General features: G+C 38.1%; 1 protein-coding gene across 1 annotated transcript in view; it reads right to left on the reverse strand.

Annotated features, from left to right (window-relative positions):
• The window catches only part of LOC140931579 (uncharacterized), a 38068-nt gene extending 21016 nt beyond the window's left edge, over positions 1-17052 (reverse strand). Inside the window, exons 1-9 of the mRNA XM_073381381.1 lie at positions 17047-17052; positions 15999-16064; positions 14882-14941; positions 14498-14542; positions 14270-14387; positions 12944-13015; positions 7131-7397; positions 2594-2758; positions 1628-1720 (exon numbers count right to left, since the gene is read on the reverse strand). Of these exons, the coding sequence (XP_073237482.1) occupies positions 1628-1720; positions 2594-2758; positions 7131-7397; positions 12944-13015; positions 14270-14387; positions 14498-14542; positions 14882-14941; positions 15999-16064; positions 17047-17052 (892 nt within the window). The remainder of the gene's footprint in view (positions 1-1627; positions 1721-2593; positions 2759-7130; positions 7398-12943; positions 13016-14269; positions 14388-14497; positions 14543-14881; positions 14942-15998; positions 16065-17046) is intronic.
• Between the last annotated feature and the right edge of the window lie 738 nt (positions 17053-17790).

Raw genomic sequence — 17790 nt, forward strand, 5'->3', positions numbered from 1 at the left:
TGATCGGATCGCGGAAGAGTAACTATTTTTCCTCAAAGCATGTTAAAGTTCCCGCGCTATAGCACCGTCGCGACGACGAGCGCCGTTTATGCTTGATTCTCCGGAATGTTCGGTACTATGTTTTTAATCTGCTTTATGCACCGGTACGGCGATTATAAAACCATTGCGGGATGAAACTGATCTAGGGAAAATGATGTAGAAGAGATATGTTACTTTTTAAACACGTTTTGAGGAATTTTCTTTAAACAAGGTTTTCCTTTTGTCCTTTTCTTTCAGATGTGGCCGCTGGTTTTACTCGCCCCCTCGGAGCTGGAATATTTACTCTCTGAAATGTTTATATTATCTGGGCTCTGCTGTGGTCAAACACGAAGAAAGCGAAGCGAAACGTCTTGTAAGATAACGTTAATTTAAAACTATTTGCTTGACCTGTGATTTGTCTTCGAAAATCGCCTGTATTTAAACTAAAACTCTGTATTTCTCACCTCCTGACCCGTCTTTTGAAATTCAATCCTACGCTCAGTGCGGCGATGTAATTGATATGTTTGTAACGCAACGTAATTTGGTATCCTGCCCAGAAGTCCCTCAAACGTTAACCCTCAACAAACCGTACTTCTTTTAACCTTTATCCTTATTTAACCCTAAGCCTTGGCTCAACTTTAGCTATCCACCCTAACCAGCTTAACGTAACACCCTTTTCCTGACAAGGCGAACGTATAACTCAGTGGATCATTATGACCATTGAAATCAGTTGAGACTGCTCGTCTAACCCTAACCCTCCGACCTAACCCTAACCTATTCCTAACCCTAACCCTAACCCCAACCTCGACCTAATCTGATTTCTAACCCTAACCTAACCCTAGTCCTTACCCTAACCTAACCCTAACCCCAACCTTAACCTTAACCCTAACCCTAACTCTCCCTCTCCCTCTCCCTCCCCCTCCCCTGCTCTTACATTTAGTAGTATATAGTAAAAACTAAGTAACAGGTGCTTTTCGAAGTTAGCCTCAAAAGGCTCATAAATTTTCTGTTTCTTGGAAATTAAGCTGTTTAGGTTCTCAAACATTCGAGGTTCTTATTTTCTTAAGGAAAAAAGACTTTTTGGAAGAATGTTGGTGGTTTTAAATGTTTGTACAAAATATGCATGTTGTTATGCCTAAATGACTGCAATTTAAGCCAATGGAAACTTTTTTTGCCATTAGAATGATTAGTTGACTTTAAGAACTCCATAGCGATCTGTTTTAACATTTCTACTTCATCAGGTTCTTTCAAAATCTTAGCCTGAAAAATTCTGGTTCTTATCTGTGCCTCTCCTCTGTGTCACTAACCTGACATAATAATGAGTGACACGTGTATGTTTCACTGTACAGTATTTTTCAGATGAAATAAAATACTGATTTGGATTGTTTTTGTTGTATTGGGGGCAATTAGAGACTTAGTGAAAACTATATGCAGTTGCGTTTCGTTTAAAAACATCATTATTTATCTCTTTCTGTAACACAACACATAGCAAAAAACTGCCAGTAGACTCACTATTCTACATCTTTTAATTTGAGCTTGGGTGGTCTGTGCAATAACTCTAAACTTCGGTACATAACAAGAGCATCCGCTGCTTGCTATAAATTCCTACCTCTTCTTTGTGCACCGTAAACTGTCATCTTCGCCCTGTCGCCTACACTTTCCTTGCCTTTGCCAGTCGCAACAACTGAATATTTCCCAGTTGCTAAAAAAGAGAACCGGATTAGAGGATAGGAGTAATGCTGAGGAACCTCTGGCTACTAAATTTTTTTTCTAGAAATTGGTCTTATTTGAGATGGCCCGAACCTACTTATATGCGTGTTGCTTATGTTTTTGAATTGCGTTTCTTAGCAGGAACGATTTATCCGTTTGTTATGATTTTGGCGTCGTTAATAACGAATAGAAGAACTTTAACAAAACGTTATTTATTTCCTGTAGGCATAAACACGCTTGAGATATCGGGCATATATTTAAAACTGCATTTCAACAAAAATGTACATACTTTCAAAATCCTACGACAGAGTTTTCCTGTACTTCAGAAGATAAGCCTCACAGCTCTCTCTAGTTTTATATCCGACGAGTTTGAGGTCAATCGTGACCTTACAACTCGTTGCACAAAACGCTGGTCTAATTTAACCTCAAAATTCTACGGACTATCTCCTATCTAAAAGTGTATTCTTACCCAAAGCTTTATTTCAAGAAACTGAGTAATCAGAAACCTACGGTGACTCTCGGGGACCGCGTCCATCTTCAGAATGATATCAGAAAACTTTTCAATTTCGTGTGTGTTTCTTACGGTCTCTCCCTCTCTTCAAAACGTCCCTATTTTGTACCATGCATGCGACGATTTAATGCAAAAGATCCATTGATTAATTAAATCTCCCCAGTAACAAGGCATAATGACCTATGGGTCCAAATGTTTTTAGAAGTTAATTTTTTTCAGATAAACAATAGATCGCAATAGATTTACTCCATTGCTTGCTTCTTCTACTTGTTCTTCTCCAGATTTTACAATTTTTTTGTGAGTCATACCTGGGGTACTTAAAAACACAACTGATAAAAATATGCTATAAATCACCTTTGCTTGTTGAATTACTCTTGAAACCAAGAGAAGCCAAAAGTTTCTTCCAGAAGTATTTCCTAGCATGTTCTGTTGTGTAGTCCAGATATGTGATGAATCGCAGTTTCGAAGGAATTTGACAGGGTCTGTACAAAATGGGAATTAGGATCCTTTTTTTGGCTCCTGGGAAATAACATAAAAAGGTGTAAATAGCATAGAGTATTGTTAGCAGGTTACAAGACGATTACAAACACTGCACTGGTCTATTTTGGCAACCATTTTATAATCCCTTAGCGTGATTTTAATTTCTTCTTGCAACTCAAAAGCACTTCTATTTGCATTTGTAAATCCATCTGAAAGTTTGCTTTAAACAAGTGACATCTTAATGTTAAGTGTTTCAGCGACAAACTCATTAAATATTTATCGAGGGCGACAAGAGGACCCCGCAATCTTAGTCTCCAGGTTGTTACTACGCATGCGTCGCATGTATGTAGCCAGCATTCGTTTGGAATGAATGAAATGTAGTAGAGAACGCAATTTGATCACGCGAGTTTCGACCTTCTGTGTCCCGTAATCTGATCACCCGTGGTTTGACCATCTTTCAAAAACTACGCAAATCACAGCGTTGCAGCAAAAGCGTTTGGACCGCCGATCGTTGTCGTCCGCACTCCCTTTGGTTATTACTAGTTACTAATCAAAGTTATCCTTTGGACTTTATTTCCTGTAACTGCAATCCAGAATATTGGAGGAGGAAGAGAAACAGAATACAAAAAGGGAAGGATATAACAGAGCAGTGATGGGCCGGGAGCAATGGCAGGAGCAAGAAAATACCAATTCTCTTGCCTGGATTTTCACCCCCTTTCCCGTAATTTCTTTTTATCCCTGGACCCGGTTGTTCGAAAGACTAGTTAAACTAACCTCGAGTTTGTTAACTTGGGGTCAAAATTGCGTAGTTCGAAGGGCACTCGCGGTTAGCATCCCAAAATACGTTTAGCCGCTTACGTCCTAAAACGGTGACGGTGGAGGAAAAAATACGCAAGCAAGAAAAAATAATTTGTGCGCCTCATAAATTGCTACTTTTTACCGAAAAAGTCGAAGAAAATTTACACATTTCTGAAAGTAAGTTGCGTACAAGTGTGACAAACCAAAGGAAAAAACATTTGGACAAAACAAACAGCGACAAAACGCTGTAGGCGTGGAAGAGAGTAACCTGAAAGCTCCAGGCTCTATTTTCGTTTTGCTTCGTAAATGAATAAAATTTTGGAGGGAAAGGCGAAACGAAGAGAGACCACGGTCACGAAAGAGAGAATGTATGGAAACTGCTAAAATTGAGCCCGATCTCAGGTTAGGAAAGGAGAGACGTCCGAGGGAAGTAGGATAAACTTCATTCTCACGCAGTTTATCGATATCACAAACTGTTTCGAAAACGATCAAAGAGAACTGTTACTGAACTCAGAGCCTTTGGGCTAGACTGCAAAACAGTCCGTATTTTTGCGTATTCAAGTACGCGCGAGCAGTCAAACAAAAGGTCTGGAATGAGGCTGAAAACAGGGAGCGAGACTGGGGAGAGACACTTTTTTTCTCTCGCCTCCTCACACGCCCGGGGCGTGTGAAGCTCGCGCGCGTAAGACTCTTACGCCACGCTTTAACGATTTCTTTACTGATTTTGAGAAAAAAGCCGACTGTTTTGCAGTCTACCTTTGGGCCTGATCTCAGGTTAGGAAGAGAGCGAAGTCCGAGGAAAGTAGGAGAAACTTCATTCTTACGCAGTTTATGGAATTCACAAACCGTTTCGACACCAAACAAAGAGAACTGTCTCCGCGTCTTCTCTGTTGTTGTAAGAAAACAACAAGTCAGCCATTTTGTTTTAGATATATTTTTAATATTTTTTAACTGAATTAGTTATTAACCTACCTAGCTTGTTATGATCAGGGTTGCAATGACATTGGGGTCGTCATAGCGACGAAATGACGTCATTGCCCATTTTACTTGGAGCAGTATTTCTCGGCACTGGGAACTGTTTTTCCAAAATAGTTTACTGGAGCTTTTTCCTCCGATAGCCGCCTCGATGTTCGTGAAGTTTAAGCGACATCTGTAAGAGTGTTATCGAGATATTTTGGGAAGAAGTTTTTATGGTTAGAAATACGGTAAAAAATGTAGAATCTTGGTGTTTGATGGTTATCTGTACTAAACGTAGCGCTTTTGACATGCAATTTCACCTCATTCCGAGCGTAGCGACTTTATAATCTTGTCGCGCGCGAAACGCGAGCGCAGTCTGCTAACCGCGCGTGGTCTTAGCCAGCTGCGAAATTCGAGGCTTCATAAATAAATTAGCCTGCATAGCAAGCGTTTCCGTTTTGTTTCGGAGCAACGAAAGACCGAGGAACAGGATTCTCCCCGCTCTTTTACTTACGCCATTTTTCGCGCGGTCTTTGACTCTCGTTCCTCGTTCTTTGCTCCTAAACCGCAGGGAAACGCTTGCTACGCAGACTATAAATAAATCTTTCTCTGAATATATGCTTGGTATCCGCCAGTGACGTCATGGAGCATTTTGCGTTTCCAGGCAACATAGACTTCGCCGCCGATGACCAAAGGCGCATTTTGATGTGTTTATTCATCGTCTGTGAAACAAAGTTTACCATCGGTGAATCACGAACAATTTCCCATGCAAATGACACACAACTACAACAAGTGGCTCCAAATCCTCGGCCAGCAAGATTTTCCACCGAAACTCCTATGGAGCGAGAACGCCGACTTCAAATTCAGCATGAACAACAAAGGAGAAGAAGTCAACAAGAAACCGCGGAGCAGAAGGAACAACAATCGATATATTGTAAGGTAGCAAAATAAGGGCTATAATTCACTAACATTTTGTCAGAAATTTTGTATTTACAAGTGAGAGCCTCTTATTATTCCCTAGGGTATTGTCTCAAAGTTTCATTTTCACGTGAACAGCAGCAACTAACAATGCATTTGCCATATGCAAAAATGCTAGCTATTGTTGGGCACGAAAATATGAAACTTGGAGACAATACCCCTACAGAGACTCACTTGTAAACACAAAATTTCTGACAAAATATTAGCGAATTGTAGCCCTTATTTTACTGCCTTAGAATACATCAATAATTGAAACTAAGAGGTCATATAAGAGGACGGTGAATCTCAAGATTCTTAAATTTTCTAAAAAGTTTATCGAGCGGTTTAAAAATTATTCGCTAATTTAAAAAGAAGACCGAAATGTTTACATTACCGCTAACAAGAGCGCCGCGATACATACTTATCAAATCCTTCTTTCTAGCAATCGGCTGGAGGTATCTCCATGATCTTTCACACGTTTTTAATAAGACTGAAACTACTATGAGATGAAATTGCATGTCAAAAGCGCGTCGTTTTGTACAGATAACAGTCGACCACCAAGATTGTTCATTTTTTACTGTATTTCTAACCATTAAAATTTCTTCCCAAAATGTCTCGATAACGCTCTTACAGATTTCGCTTAAACTTCACGAACATCGAGGCGGCTGTTGGAGGAAAAAGCTTCAGTTTAAACGATTTTGGAAGAACAGTTCCCAGTGCCGTGAAATACTGCTGCAAGTAAAATAGGCAATGGCGTCATTTCGTTGATATGACAACTCCGATGTCATTGCAACCCTGATCATAACAAAGTTTCATCTTTATCTAATACAACTGTGGTGTAAATTTCTCCAAATCTTTGTGAATGGCGACGTAGTTTACGCTCAAACTTGGGAGGTATTGACCCTGAAAAACTGTATCGAGCCACCTTAAGCCAATTTAACCCGAGGTTAGGATTTTACCCGCTTTCAAACAACCTCGCCCTGGCAATTAAGTCAATTGTATCTGAATTCATCATTGAGGTTATATAATTATTCGAAGGTTCATGTTTCTAACATGTTTGCAAAAAATTTCCATATTGTAGTATTGTATTACAGACTTACCATTTTTCCTGTTTTATCACTTCTGGTATAGCCTGCGCACACAGACGTATTTCCGGTCGTCGCTTCTCTCCACTCGAAACGTAACACGTCTGTGTCCGCAGGCTAAATCTGGGGTAGCTCATTTTATCCTTAGTTTTGGTAAGGTAACTTTTGATAATAATGAGTTTGAAATAGTGAAAAAAAAAAAATAAAAACCAAGGATACAATACATTTGAACCACAACATATCTTTCTACAACAGAACATAAGTTCACAGGATATTTTATTGGGTAGGATGGCACCAAGAAGCTACTTAGGGATGTGACCGTTGTACCAAAGAAATCCTGTAATACACATTGCAACTCACTAGGGAAAATTATATGACTGAAGACTTTTTTATGTTCTGAGTAACCTCATGACACCAACAAAAATAAATTAAAATCCACAGGCTGACCGCCAGGGAGCCTGTCAGGTGGAGTTTGGGCTGGAGATTAAGGCAAAGTTAAGATTACTTATTGTCAATGTGACCGCCACAGGGAAACTTCCACAATCCTACAACCAACTCCGCCCAACAAAATACGTGTTCGAGGAGAAAAACAAACAAAGATTTTACAAACAAACCTGGAGAAAGGCTTAATGCAATTTTGGCCTGGAAGTCTGCAGCTTCACATTTGTGAAAGTTTTCTGACAGGATGAGTAGAACTTTATTGCATCGTTCCTCAGTAGCTTTGGCTGCAGTTTCCAAGTGATCGGCACCAGGCATGAAATCTCGATAATCAATGCACACTTTCATGTAGAAGGGCTCTTTTTCCAAAACGTGGAGAATTTCATCAGCAAATGACTTGTCAGGACCAGCATAACAGATGAACACATCATAACGTTCACAAACTAGCAATGGCAGAATTAATAGTAGGAAATATTGAAGAAAAACATAAACAACTAAGAAACATAGCTCAAAACAAGAAATTAAAATTCCACTCCTAAAATCTCAAAATGTAGTGATTTGGTTTAAAAACAATTATAACGTTCCTAACAGTTTCTAGAAAACGTACGGCCCCCTGAAAAACTAAGAACCCCCTTAAATAGCTGTGACATCAAACCCTGTTTTAACCTGCAGGGTGAGAGATTAAAATCACTTCTATTCCAGCAAGCTGAAGTCTACTAGCCAGGAGCTCAGAGGAGCCAAATTATTAAATTTTAATTTTTTCTGCCATCGCCAGTTAGCTATTGAAGAGAGGAGACCAAAGAGGCATTACTTAATTTCTGTTGGGAACTCTGCATCTCAGGTCAAGTACATCAAAAGAGCTATGCAACACCGCACCATCAATCAGCAGCTTGAATTTCAATTTGCATGCATTTGCATGGATAATTGTAGGACTTCTACTCCAGCCATAAGATGTTGTTAACAGTTGTAATCTATCAGTCAAAATAAATTAAGGTTTATTATAAATGTTTACAAAGTGAGGGTCAGTTCATCAATAATTTAGCACTGTGATTTGCTGACGAAACAACACCCATCTACCCATGTATACATGGCTGTATCATTAAACTTATAAATTGGAACATGTATACTGATGGCTTACGCAGCCAATAAAAAGAAACAAAACTATGATCTCAACTGATAACTGATACTGCCTTGCATAAAACATTCCTAACATTTACTTTAGTTTCAGGGGGTCTTCTAAGTTTTTGGGACTTAGGTCTCAGTTTCCTAGATAACCTATTCCCAGAAGCATTTTTCAATTATGTCACTTTCTGGAAATGGCATGGAAAAAATAACTCTTTAATACTTAGAATAATTTGTTTGCATGATTTTATTACATTTTGCATCATCAGTACATTACAAACTAAAATTAAATAATGAAAGATTACCCATTAATCAGTGATGAGGTCATAAGAATTCAAAAGAAAAAGAGGTAAATTACTATCTTAAGTGTTTTAATCTCTGCGTTCCTTTCTGGAACAAGAACAAAAACATTATTAACTTTGATGAAAGAAGACCTATTCTACAAATGATTTCTAAATAATCTGGTGTTGACACTTATCATTCAAGGTGTCAGAAAGGCAGATTAAAGGGACAAATTATAGAAAAATACTGTCAACCCCAGTGTTACATTGCCAGCACCCTGGCACAGTGAGTTAGTTCTTAGTAGCTACAGTGTAGATTCTCTAATAGCATCAGAAAGGTACCGTAGCAATGTATTTATTTACATCAATGTTGACAGACGCCCAGCACTAGAAGAAAATTGCAAACCAACCACAAAGACACATACGGTGGCATATAGCATTAGAGTCTGTATATTAGAATAACCAAAATTATTAAATTTATGTCACTCTGTTACTTTTGTTGCAGATTTAACTGCTGTTAGTGTTGCTTTGGTAAATACATTAGATAGTCAGGCATCACAACGTGACAGTAGACAATTTGAAGACCTTTCACTAAAGAAATGGGAAAGCTATGGAAGGTCAAGACTTAGGGCAATGAAACAACATTGTGGGCAAAGGGATAATTAGGCCATATAAAATGCATTGGGGAGGAAAACTAAAAAGGAGAAATTGTAATTACTAGGTCTCAGTTTCTTTTTTTCAATGTATTTCACATTAAAATAACTAATAGTTGTATTAATAGTGTAAACATCTCTTTGAATTTATTACAGTTTGGACAGCTCTGTTATCAATCACAATTAAGTTTTGGTAGGGCAATTTTTGGTCGATTGTATGTGGTAATAAGGTAACAACCCAGGGAACACTCCAGATTTCAAGTGAATGGGGGCAAAAAATAAAACCAAAACAAAATCCCTACGACTTCTAACAAAACCCCAAAAATCCCTGGACCAAAAGTTAACCCCCCAAAAACGCATGCCAAATTTCTTAGGCTTAAAAATTTTGAGAAAGCATATAATTAAATGATACATGTTTGTGTTTGTTTCTTCATCATACCATCTAGATCTGAAGTTATCACGAATCTTCTGATAGTTTTGAATACCAAAAAAATCCCTTTTCTTAAATCAAGCCACCCCCCCCCCCCCCCCCGCCGCAAATTTTCCTAACCAAAAAATCCCAGAATAAAAAAATTTAATTTCAAACCCCCCAAAAATCCTCCGATCATCCAGGTGACTTGTGAAATATGTAGTACCCCTCGTGGGGTTAACACCAACCAGAAAAAACCACAATCTCTAAATTTATGCATCAGTCAATCCACCTGCGCCCAGCCCCGCCCCCCACCCCCCATTAGCATCTTTTTGCCTTGGATGGCAAATTCCCGGGGGTGGGGACTCTTGAGCTGTCAAATCCCCCGGGGTGGGGACGAAAAAAGAGGGCAAATGCCCCGTCCTCCGTCAACACTGCAACATTTTTCATTGATCGCACAGTCAAATAGTGCCATTTTAAGCATTTTAATGCGCGATTTTTCAATCAACGTCTTCCTTTGTAGTAACGCTAGGATTCTAATTAAGACTTCACGCTGCGACGGAATGCACCAGTTGATGGTTTTAGTATTGATATAAAATTACTGACATTAAAATTAATACAGCACTGTAAAGTTATATTTTATGAATAGTTTTATAAATATGAAAGGACGTTCTTCACATAAGCTGTAATATCAACAGAAATTTGATTCAATAACCAAAAAACGTTGATTCACATCGCAGGTGGAATTGACTGATGCATTTATTTATACGTTTGAAAACAGTTTCAATCTCACTCACTCAAACTACTAGTGATTTTAAGGTACAGTGTACACTTAAAAATCACTGAAAATCTAAACCTGAAGTAGGTAATACCAGAGCTCTCGCGCACGGTGGAGCACAATGAGTACGAAAATTGGTTATTTAAGCAATAGACCACACTTTCTATGGGTTTACCGGCGTGATAACCCACGCGGGATGTTGGGAGAACACGAGAAAAGCTTGTAAATCACGAGCCGAAGGCGAGTGATTTACAAGCTTTTCGAGTGTTCTCCCAACATCCCAAGTGGGTTATCACGCCGGTATACTCATAGAAAGTGTGGTCTATTGCTTTTATAAAATAACTTTTAGTAGAATGGAGTCTTTTAGGTAAAAAATATGGTTTTAGTACCGTGATCAAGTCATGTCTTCTCTCTAAAGTCAACATAAGCCAATCATGACTCACGATTTAATAGCGCCGAACTTTCTCAAAACTCAGTTCAGTCAAACAACAAACAGCAGCACTTCAAAACAGGAGTTTTTGCACTCATTATATGATAACTTATGAAAGCTGTTTTACAGGAAAAGTCAACATTTATTCAAGCGAACGTACAATGAAAAAATACGTTCATGGTTTGTTTACTACAGAAGAAGAAATTAATTGAACATCAGACTGTACGCCGCTATATTTTGTTGAGCCGATCCGTAAGAATTTCGTTGTTACAGACGGAACTGGCAGCTATTGTAATGGAGGACTTCATTCACATTTTACAAGCCGCAGTGGTTTAAGATCTGTTTTCTGGACTTTATTATGATTAAGAAATGCTGCGGTAACGACGTGGCTGCATTTGCTAAGTTGTCGCATGTAACTTTTATATGCACGTACAGCGACCGATGGAAATATGTCAGGTTTCTTTGCCGTAGTCACATATTGGCGTTAATATTTGTCGATTTGTAAAGTCAGGTGGTTTGAGGTAGGTTATGGCATCCATATCACCGAATAATTTGTGCAAATGTTGGAAAAAACCAGCCCGAAACTCTGACATCTTTCATCATCGTTGGCAGCTTGTTTACAACCTACAGTGGCCGATTTTGTACCATATCTTGATCAGAGATCTCTTTTTGGAACAATTTCTTTCATTAAGGAATTTAATTTTGACATAAAATAGATCAAGAATGCTAAAACTATCCGTTTTGTTGCTGGTTAGCACATGGTCAAGTTTTCCTGGAGACTTTCTACACCAGAAATTCACACAGTTGTTGTCTTTCTCAGCGATTTGGCATCGTCATGAAATGTAAACTGCTTTCCAGCTTTGTACTTTATTACTTCTAAAGCTATGGCAGTAATAAAATGTGAAACCAACGCTTGTGATATTAAGAAGGGCTGGGTAAGTAACTTGTTCTTTTTTTTAGCCTTTCTAAAATCATTGTTTGCAGATCAATAGCCGGTTTTGTTTATGGCTCGTGGTCCGGATGCCTTTTTCTATGGGTTTACCGGTATAATAAACCATAGGTTTTTGACCAATCAGATCACGCGTACTATCTCAGTTATTTTATAATGTTCTATATGCATCCATGAAATTTTGGTAGTTATGTGACTATAGGTCGGTCATTCCGTACATCTGTCCGCCCGTCCATCTGTCCATACCACAGGGAAACCAATGTAAAATGTCACAGTCATTTTCTAGCTAGTATGGGACCGTGTAACCTGTGTTTAACTTGATAATAGAAATCTATATAATGATCAATTGACAGCTGTCAAAAAAGAAAACAGTATCTGCCGACCAGAATGACATGACTGTATTGCAGGCTCAGGTGTCAACTCATCCAGATAAGGTGTTTTTTTTAAGTTTTCTGCTGACCAGTACTAACTTTTTACTGATTGCAGGTTCAAATGTACGTTTTTTAGCTAGCCCTCAAAAGTCACATGGTCCTCCCCTAAAGTTAAGAATAGATTTGAGGATTTTTTTGGCAATTGTTCCAAGTTCATGGTCTGAAGTAAATTACAAAAATGCATAAATGAGAGCTTTGCTTTTCGGTCTCGCACTAAATGTGTATCATTAAGTATGTGTGGCTACCATTTATTTCTGGTTCTGGTTTAGGTGTAGGTAAAATACTGTATTGTTTAGATTACAAATTCTCCTCCTAGGAAATTTGCATGTGTTTTTCAGGAGGAGATCGAGTTTTTGTTCTGGACAGTTTGGTCAGGTGCAAGAAACAGTTTTTCAATGTACAGTACGTACGGTCGAGTACAGTAAATTATTCAGTTCTGTTCATTTGTATGTGTTGTGATCTGTAGGAGGCAAGTCGTTGTCTTGCTGGGTTCATTTGGTACTCACAGTATGTGATGCAACTCCTAGTCACACAGTATGGAGTGAAGTGCTATCTCTCTTTGCCCTAATCTGACTTGCTTCACTATTCAACCAGTTGCAAGAAATTCTTGAGACACTGACTTGCCTTACTTTAATGGGTTTAAATGGCCTGTCCACGATCTTGAGCTTGTGATCCCTCCTCCCCTTGCAAAAGCTGCCAGCAATACTAGACCATGCTAAAAACTTGGAGGAACAACTTTGAATGGAGGGGAGGAAGGTGGTGAGTGCTATATTTCACAGATGTGTGACTTGCCAGCCAATGAAGCAAGAAAGGCCAGTTTTTTTGTCAGAGGGTCTCAACATTTTTACAACTGGTTGTTGCTTGCTGGAATTTTCCTTCATTAATTCATATAAACAGATATTCTATGATTAGCACCAACATAAATAAATGACTCACCAACTTGAGTTTGACGTTGCTCAAATTCCTGTTTTTCTTTTTCCTGCCTCTCAAGTGGAGTAGGAGTCTTTTCTGTAGTTGTATCACAATGCAGGAATATTAATCAGAAATGAGAGTATTGGTGGCTGAGTAAAAATTATGTTCTTTAGACAAACATTATTTAGTTATAAATTATGAGGCTTTCATTCAGTGGTTTCCCCAGTTTAATATTCAAAGTTTGACTTCTGCATGCATGTTTACTTTATAATGGTAGACACAACGACAGTGTATATGTTGTGGTTCAATTTTATTCTTGGTTTAAACATTATTTTTCTTAATTGTTTTTGGGTATGGTAATGTATAATAATGAGTTTGATACAAAGAAAAAAAAAAGTTTAAACCAAGGATAAAACTGAACCACAACACATACAATGGCATGTTCGTCTCTAAGTCTCTGAGTTTTTTAAACTCCGGTAAAACATAATTTAAAGGTTTTGCCCAAGTTTGAAACAAGTAAATTGATACAAATTTTGTACCATGCAGTCGTACTGAATCAAGAGCCTAACTTCCTCAAACAGTAATGTATATGAATGGATATATTCATTTAAGTAAGAAAAATACCGGTACCCACGGATTATCATGGTTGCCAATCACCCTGACAATTATACAACTGACTGTCAACCAACTGTTACCATTTATGTTGCACGACTATATGGTGTGCTACCATGTAGTACTTGCCTGGTAACCAGGTCTATTACACCTATAAATAAAAGATGGCGTCTGCATCGGATGAAATTCAAAAGTCCCCATCCCCGAGACTAATGGCGATAATCAAAAGTCACCACCATGGGCCGACTTCTCTTGTCAAATCCACGGCCCTTTGGGTGCATTTTATGGGTCATTGCTAAAAAGCTACATGATGAATTGGGGGGTCAGTTGGAAAATCTTCTAAGCTCTCTTGAAGTGCCTCCCAGCCCCTAACAGGTATTTAAACATATTAAAATGACCAAACCCAAGGGTGATAATAACTCAATCAAAGGCCAAGAAGGGCCTCGAGGAGTCCGCAAATTTCACAAAAATCGCAAAAGCAACATTCTTGGTACTCCTGCAATAGGTGAGTGTCTCACAAAATTTTCTTGTGAATCAATTTTTTTTTGCTAAAATTGCGAAAAACAATTTGCTAGCAAGATCGATCCTGGACAAGAAAAATTCTTGTTACTTGTCTCTTATACGTTAAACGGGTGAAACGTGTAAATTCTTACATGAGTGGACATAAACATGTAGTAACAGAGTGTGTGTACATTTTTACATTTCTCGGATTGTAATACCTTCGAACAGTCCACTTACGGTAGACATTATAGCGTTTAGATACTAGCGATTCAGCAAAAGTAGAAACCGTCTCTAAAAGTAGCGATAGGAAAAGGGATGTCTTACTATTCTGAGCCACTTGCTGAAGCCACAGTGACTGAAAAAAAAAATGAAATAAAACAAAATGTCAAAAATGAGAATCAACTACATGTATTTCTTATTAAAGAGAGCAGAATCTGATCATAATCATAATAATACAACTTTTACCACATCATCTGGCGTCCAAGCATTGACATCGTTATTGTCCAGGACCTGAAAGAAATTTCACTGGATTAAACAGATTCTTGAGTATAAAAGAACGTTCCTGTAATTTTATCCATGCGTCATTGCAGAGTTTATCACGACTGTACATTAATTGGCTAACGTTGACCCAGTAGCTTTATTGTACGTAATATCCGTTTTCAAGTAAACCAGTATTCAAACTAATTTGTTTCAGAATTTCCTTTGATTCTTAGCACTAATCATTCATAAGAGACAAAGAAAATTCTGGTTTAGCCGGAGAACGAATTACCTACAACAATTTCACTTCTCCTGTCTATATATATATAACTGGTTATGATTTATTGTTGTAATTTTATTAGTTTAACACACCTTGGAAACTGACTGCAATTCATTTATTTCCTTTTCTTTTTCAAGAATACGTAGTTCTCTCTGCAAAAATCATAATAAATGTTAACAACTGTGTTTACTTAACCCGTGAAAAAAATAGTGGGTTATAACACAGTATAACACCCTGATGTAGCTATTAGGTAGGTGCCTACTATTATTCATTCAAAAATATTTCTGAGTTTCTTATTGGCTCAAATCCCAGCTAGCGTAGACCAAATTTGGACGAAGTCTGCGACATCCAGAAAATGATGTCCATAGTCACAGTACTGCATAATTGCCAGAAAAATGGACGGCAACCAAGAAGGCCTGGGAGGAGGCTGCGTTTTTTTTAGGGCAGTACAAAATTGCGGAACATTTCACGTTTTGCGAACAAGAAATTGCCGAACTACTGCCTAAAAACATAGCACGAATACAACTCGACGAATGGCATCTGCTATTTGGAGAATATCCACTACACTAAACATCCCTTTATATCCTGAAGGTTCTGAGAAAAAGGAAAATAAGACGAAAACTTAACATCGATCGAGGTAAGCATGTTTTAGCTTGTTTTCTAAACTAGTAATTATTTTGGCTGAATAACAAAACAATTAAAAATATTATGTAGATCTCAGAGGGTGTTATCCGCCTTGGCCGAAACATCCTCCTCGATCTCCATAATTCTTCAGATCATACTAAACCATACCCAGTAATTGCTAATTATGTTAATAACAAGCAAAAAAGCAAGATACATGGAGCACCTCTTACATGCAGGGACTGTAAGCAAAATTGTAGAAACTACCGACCCCTCCCCCAACCCAACAAAAACAACCCTGCTACTCAGGGGGAGGGGTAGATGGGTAGGTAGGAAGTATGTAACTCGCCTCACGCAATTCTCGCTCTTTAACCGTCAGATCCTTTTCTACCTTCATTTCTCAGTTATTTTAAGACCCCGAGTATTGGTCCGGCCCCGGGAATCGAACCTGCGACCTTCCGCTCTGCAGTCAAGCGCTCTACCGACTGAGCTAAACAAACTCCACGTTTTTGTATAAACAGTGTTAGTCAGGCTTTTACTTTATTTTTTGTATGGAGACCCCAGGCACAGCAATAAAGTAAATCATACCTTAGCCCCAAGTGGAGGAAAATGCATCATAGACTCGCTTTCACTCTTCAAATGTACAATCTGCTCCTATAAAAGAACGGCACAAAGAAGTACAAAGTTTGTAACCTAGGAAGGTATTGAGCATTACCGACTAACTAAAAAAACATTTACATCTTTAGTTTACAATTCCAAAAACTGCATCAAATCTTCGTAATATTTCTCCAATTTAAGCGGAAAATTGAAATGAATGTTCTCGATTGCTTTCTTTTCATTGCTCCTTCTCAGCTGAATTCAAGTGATATCTGGTGGTGCCTAATTTATTTGATTCCTTCATGCAGAATTCTTGTGAATAAATTAAGGCACGTTCACAAAATCCACTCTCACTTCACCAGGCAACGCGATCAGTTGCGGCTGCCTTTGGCTAAACGTTCAAGTCCTCGGCGAAACGGCATTTCAAGCGCCAGGCCATCTCTTGGATCTTTCTAATGTCGCATGTCTTACGTACTTTTAGTGTGCTACTCTTTGAATAATATTTCTCTTAATTTTTATATTTTTTACCGGACTCTGTTTAAATTAGCTTCATGCTAAACCAGTTGTTTCGGTGTAAATAAATAAATAAATAGATAAATAAATAAATAAATAAATAAATATATATATATATATATATATATATATATATATATATATATATATATATATATATATATATATATATATATATATATATATATATATATATATATATATATATATATCTGTCTGATTTTAGAAAAAGGTACCTATCTCAGAATCCCAACCATTGGCTAGTGTAGCTTTCTAACTCACTGTCGTACCGGAACGGTCAAGCAGCAAACAGTAGTTTTCAACAACAACAACGATTTATTTATTAGCGAATGATAAAATGGTGCTATACAGTGAAACCCCTTGCCTAAGAACCTATATTTTACGAACCTGTTTAGTCTAGAAATTGAAACAATTTCTTAGTTTCTAAAATCTCTGAAAAAATTTGCCTGTACCCTTGGGCAAAAGTTAGATCAGTCACTGTTCAGAATCCTCTTTGAAGACATACCTGCATTATCGCTCTAACTGGACTGTTTAAATGCCAATGAGGTCAATACTTAAGGTTTTCTTTATATGGTCATTTTTACATAACGTCTTATTTGGTGTGCAGATTTTATATGAGGAATAAGCTGAACCACTAAATTCTCTTGGCTATATTGTATGTTTCTTATTCAGAACATAACCTATGTAAGAACCTAAATAGCCTTAACCTGTACTAACTACCATTTATATATTGAAAAGAATAACCTGTTTAGGATAACTTTGAAAAATCCAGGTTCTTAGTCTCTTGGTACGTTTTACTGTAAGACAAAGGCAAGGCGAAGGAAACTGAGGTGCTACGTTAAAGAGGAAGCTAATTAGGACACACGATCAATGTTCAAGTGAAAGGTATATAATGATAACCTTCAATCGTCAATCTCGCTCCCCTCTTGGATACATGGTAGGGCAGCATAAAAACGCTCGGCACGTTCACTTAAATATTTTCTAGCTAGATTTAGACACTGCTGCTTTACATCTTCACGAATTGGCCTTAGTTCCTGCCTCAGTGTGGTCAGTAGGTCTATTCGCAGTGGAGTTGCTTGCCTTTTCTTTGTGTACGAAACTAGCCTGGGTTGCTGTTTTGGGTCAATAGTGAAACGCACGAAGGCGCAGTCGGGATGATCTACAACTTTCAGATTGCCCCTGTCATCAGGCTGTTCCCCAATTCCAACATTAATCCACGCGATTTCTTTGACCTCAAATTTCTCGTGCT

The sequence above is a fragment of the Porites lutea genome, chromosome 3 (genome assembly GCF_958299795.1).
Source record: "Porites lutea chromosome 3, jaPorLute2.1, whole genome shotgun sequence".
Classification (NCBI taxonomy): Eukaryota; Metazoa; Cnidaria; class Anthozoa; order Scleractinia; family Poritidae; genus Porites; species Porites lutea.